The sequence below is a fragment of the Sinocyclocheilus anshuiensis genome, unplaced genomic scaffold (genome assembly GCF_001515605.1).
Source record: "Sinocyclocheilus anshuiensis isolate Anshui unplaced genomic scaffold, SAMN03320099.WGS_v1.1 scaffold128, whole genome shotgun sequence".
Classification (NCBI taxonomy): Eukaryota; Metazoa; Chordata; class Actinopteri; order Cypriniformes; family Cyprinidae; genus Sinocyclocheilus; species Sinocyclocheilus anshuiensis.
Window position 1 is genome coordinate 319,478 of NW_015555710.1, and position 5,395 is coordinate 324,872.

General features: G+C 36.5%; 1 protein-coding gene across 1 annotated transcript in view; it reads left to right on the forward strand.

The window, feature by feature from the left end:
- The window catches only part of LOC107671907 (multiple PDZ domain protein), a 67,283-nt gene that overhangs the window by 21,720 nt on the left and 40,168 nt on the right, over positions 1-5,395 (forward strand). Inside the window, 7 exon segments of the mRNA XM_074186952.1 lie at positions 881-1,003; positions 1,136-1,327; positions 2,148-2,250; positions 2,349-2,437; positions 3,582-3,819; positions 3,991-4,050; positions 5,116-5,195. Of these exon segments, the coding sequence (XP_074043053.1) occupies positions 881-1,003; positions 1,136-1,327; positions 2,148-2,250; positions 2,349-2,437; positions 3,582-3,819; positions 3,991-4,050; positions 5,116-5,195 (885 nt within the window).

Here is a 5,395-nt window from a genome sequence, read left to right on the forward strand (position 1 = left end):
TGAGAATCCTGTGGCGAGCGCCCGCTTATATAGCCAGATGCCCCGCCCATTCTGGCGGGCTTTGGCGGGCTTCGTTGCCATAGGCTCGTGCAGCTCCTCTGCCTTGCCATTGGTTAGTTTTTTATACACTGCACGAACCAATGGCCATGCAGTTTCACTGCGTGATTGAAAAAGGCTTCAGTTCAGGAGAAAAATGGCTTTTTCCCATAGCGTCTTTAGCAGATGCAGTACAAGTGAAGTATCGATAGGGAACAATAATATGCTGTTAATGGCAGGTTCCACCTTGACAACCTACCCAATAAAGTGTGACATTCCCTGCTAATGTGGCACACAAGGTCAACATGTGTTAAATGAATTGTATTTGTATTCAATAATTCAACAGCTTTTGTAGCCATGACTAAGCCATTTGCTTATACAAAAAATTTCTTTTAAAAATAAACCTATCCTGAGTTCGACACACTGGTTCAAATCTGCATATAAGTAAGTTCAAATGACACGGTTGCATCAACAAATGCGTTTTTATATCAGTTTTGCATTTGTTAACACTATCGGGTAGGTTTAGGGTTGGGTTTGGTGTAGGGCATATTTCCAACATGATAGAGCATTAACTTTTAGCGACAGTCCCCGGATATTTGAATTCTGAACCGCCGCAATACGTACCTGAAGCAACGTAATAAAAACACAGCAATACGTACCTATATCAACGTAATAAAACGTGCCAGGGTTCAGGTATTGAACCCGTGTTTTAGCGCCACTCAGTGGACATTTCTCTTTGAAACTGCGGCGAAACGCAGTAAGGTACGTAAAAACGGTGTTGCAGAAAAGTACCCAGAGGTACGTATTTTTATGAGACTGGGTTGAATTTAATTTGATTCCACAGCCTCGACAAATTCATCATATAGAGTTGCAGAATGACGGATCGGGTCTAGGCTTTGGCATCATTGGAGGGAGGAGTACTGGCACCATGGTTAAAACCATCCTACCTAATGGTGTAGCTGGAAAGGTATGAGAGAATCATCATGGATTCACGTACACCATTATTTCAATTATTTCATTTGTGGATTGTACAAACTGATTAAAATTAAAAAGAGTGACAAATGCCTTGACATTTGTGGATGTGTGTTTGTGCACACAGGATGGGAGATTGCATAGTGGCGATCTTCTCCTCAGAATTGGTGATGTGGATGTGTCCGCCATGGGCAGTGAGGAAGTGGCACGTGAGCTCTGTCTTGCTGGTTCCCGTGTGAGACTTATCATTGCCAGGGAAACCACTGATGGTGCCCTCTCACCTACCATCGCCCAGCAACAGGACTCTCTAAAGAAACAGGTGCAAAATGCTTCTGTGTGTGTGTGTGTGTGTGTGTGTGTGTGTGTGTGTGTGTGTGTGTGTGTGTGTGTGTGTTCACATATATATGTAAATTGTCATATAAACAGTATAGCTCACCCAAAAAATAAAGTTCTGTTATCATTTACTCACATTCATGTATTTTTTTACATGTTTGACATTCATTCTTCCACAGAACACAACAAATTCAGTAAATTGCAGTCTGTTCCTCCTTCACCGCATTAATGCTGCTTTTGTGGTGTTTTTGTCATTTTTTTAAGGTCACTGTGACCTGTTATTGTATGGTAAAAAAAGCTGCGTAACAATTCTTAAAGGGACAGTCAACCCAAAAATAAAGATTCTATCATCATTTACTTATCCTCATGTCATTCCAAACCTGAAGACTTTCTTCTGCTGAACACAAAAGAATATATTTTGTTGAAGAATTGCTGATAACCAAACAGCTTTGGGTGAACTGTCCTTTTTAAAATTATTATACAGGTTTGGGATGACATGAAGGTTAATAAAATGTGACAAACATTGTATTTAAAATGTATTAAGCTGAAATTATTTCTTAAACACACTCACACTCAATCAACAAACATTGATTGACATTCACATTGACATTAACACGCAAGGAGTTTGTGGTTAAGTAGAGTGTCAATGTAATAGAAAGAGATATACAGTAGAATTTGTTGTAAAATTTGAAATTTAATCACACTTTTTAAATCCTTAATCTTGATTACATGTTGTTATCATAAATGCTGCTTTATTATGTCTTGTTTGATGTGCCAATAGTGAACAAAGAATTACCCTTCTGCAGGATTTAGTAGAGAAAAAGGAAAAAGAGTTCAATGTCAGATTCAGTAACAACAAAAATGGTTTGGGCGTCAACATCTCCAAATCTCTGAATAACCTGGACAAAGGTATGATTCCTTACTGGGTTTTTTTCAGCAAGATATTTTTTTACCATTCAGTCTAAGAATGATAAATGTAAACATTAAATGAATATTCGGCGTTTTAGAGTCCAGTGGATTTGAAGTAAAGAGCATACTGAAAGAAAATGCAGTGGATCAGGATGGACTAATTCACATTGGAGATGGCATCATTGCTGTGAGTTCCACAGATTTTTTTTTTTTACATCTCTTTTCCTTGTGTGTGCATGTACATTTAAACAGTAGTTCTTAGTGCTTTTAAGCAATTTATTGCTAATTATGTTGTAGCAAATTATGTTATAGCAATTAATAATCCTGTTGTTGTTTCTGTTGTGTGTGTGCGTGGGAAGGCTGTTTACATTGTAGTGTTTGTTTTAGGTAGAATGGTAGTACTATGTATGTATGATTAATTACATTGTCACTAGATATGTGTTTGTATTTGTGTAAATGTGTCATTAGACCAACCCTCGTCCTCTGTTTGGGGTTTCAGTGTCATTTTGGTTAAAAAAAACAACAACACTGAAGTATCGGGTTAATACTTCATGACTTTTCTAATGAGAGCTTATTATAAAGAGAATTTCAACTTGCTTCATAACACACTTCAAATGTCCTCGATGAAAAGTTTTGCATTAATTATGTTTGGGGTTTTAGAGACCTCAGATATGAAGCATTAAATAATGCAATGACTTTTCACGTGATGAGACTCTCTGACTGGTGTGCACACTGTTGAAATACACTTCTGTCTGATGTTTATTGTAATTTCTTTTGTTATATTTTTCTACATAAGATTTGCCAAGGTCAAAATGATCACAAACAACGTCACTACAATGTATACTAGGCACATTTCTGAAAAATGCTTGCTTGCTTTGTGGTAAAATAGAGGGATAAAGCGTCTGGGGTTGGGCCAATCATTCCTGAAGCATCAATATTTTCAGTACTGATGTTGTAGCAAGAGCTATTTAGCATGAAAATCAATGCGTGCCATAAGCTCTGAAGTGAAAAATTGAACTGTGTTAGCATATGGTTGTTTTGGATTGGAACTATTTATCTTAACATGCAGAAATTCTGAAAGACACAGACATCATCTGGTGTTATTTCACACTAAATAATGATTAAGCTAAATGTGACACTATAATCATTATAATGTTATATTATAATGTTTTTTTGTGTGAAAAACAGTTATAATCATGTACTCTAATTGTTGTTAATGATAAACTAAAACAGAAGCATGACCATTAGCAGTTCAGAGCCATTAAATGATAAAGGATGCCTTTCAAATATAATGTTAAATGGTTATAATTACCTGTTTTATCCTTATATAGAAAGCGGAGGAGATTCTGCTCACTGGCCAACAAGTGGAGATCTCTATTCGGAGAAAGGGCTCATCATCTGGAACACAAACAACCCCCACAATGTCCACAATCTCTCAGAGACCCTTAACCCCCCTGTGTCTCCTTCCCCCTCCACTGCCTCCATGTCTACCAGAGCCAAAGCCAGTTCTGCCCCCAGGGAAAGTTTTCTATACTGAACGCCGGGACCTCAACTTCAACAGAGAGTGCAGTTAGTGAAACTCTTGCCACTTCTGTTTATTTGCACTCATTCACACTGTGTTTGATTCATGAGTTCAGTTTCACTTTGGCCCATTCGCTGTGTGAAGTCTTAGTAACTATTTGACCCTACTTTGATTCTAATAACAGCTTCTGTTTCTGTTTGTTCTTCCTGTGACCTCAGTTGAGTCAACACAAACCTGTGATTTAGAGTCCAAGATGGAGAATAGAAACCAGTCCTCGTGTAAGAACAGATTTATTTACAATTATTATTACAGCCACTCATTTTGACTTGCACCTCAGGTTTCTTAGTGTACTAGTTAAACATCTACTATAATATACAGATATAATTGTGATTTAAGCATTGTTTGCAGATAATTTTTATTTATTCGAAATTTAGCCTTACATCACTTGCTTACCAATGGATCCTCTGCAGTGAATGGGTGCCGTCAGAATGAGAGTTCAAACAGCTGATAAAACTGCATGTTTGTAATAAACAAAATCATCATTTGGATGTTTTTAACTTTAAAGCGTTGATTCTGGCTAAAATACAAGTCCTCTAGCCATAATATTGCTTTCTCTAGTGAAAAAGTTGTCTTCTGAATCAGGAGTGAAATATGCAGATATTTACAGACTAAAACAGTCCAAAAACGTTAATTGATGGCCTGGAGTCGTGTGGGTTACTGGTGAATTATAGTGATGTTTTTATCAGCTGTTTGATCTCTCATTCTGACTGCACTCATTCACTGCAGACGATCCCTTGGTGGGCAAATTATGTAATGCAAAATTTCTCTAAAACTGTTCCTATAAATAAAAACGCATCTGTATTTTGGGTGGCCTGAGGGTCAGTAAATTTTAAGTGTTGTCTTTTAAGGTGTCTTTTCAAGCTTTTATGCCAAAACACTGTATGAATTTGACATCAAGATATGACAAGCATTTCATCCTTTGAAACGTTATGCTTTTAAAAGTTGATAATTCTATTTATTTTGCTTTCCTAACTGTACACCATTATATTGTTAGCATATTTACATTTACGATTTTATTCTGCTGTCCAGTCAACCCTAATCGACAGCATGTCACAAATACTGTCTATAGACATTAAGCTGTAAACAACCCAAAATATTCCTTTAAGATTTCTTTAGTTTGCTTGGTGATTTCTAACATAGATATAAATAAAGTGTGAAATACAAATCTTGACTCTATCACAATGTAACTGACATGATGAAAACATTGTCTTTTGTAGTCTGTTCTCCTCAGTCATGTTGTCATTTATTTATTAGCTGTGTGATGCTTGAAAATTTTGTTTTAGTTTGCAAACTGTCTGATGAAGAGGAGGAAATATTGAAGGAGAAGTGGAAAAGCAAACTGGGTCGTCAATATGAAGTCATGGTGCGTCTCATCTGTATTCTGTCCTGTTTAGCTGACAGTTCATTTCCGTGGCTGAGATTTTTGAGTGTGTGTCAGCATATGTTTATGTTCAGTATGTGTCTCTTTATATGCCTGTTTATGATGTATGTGCATATCCACTGTATATTTGTATATCAATATATACAGTATATATATATATATATATATATATATATATATAT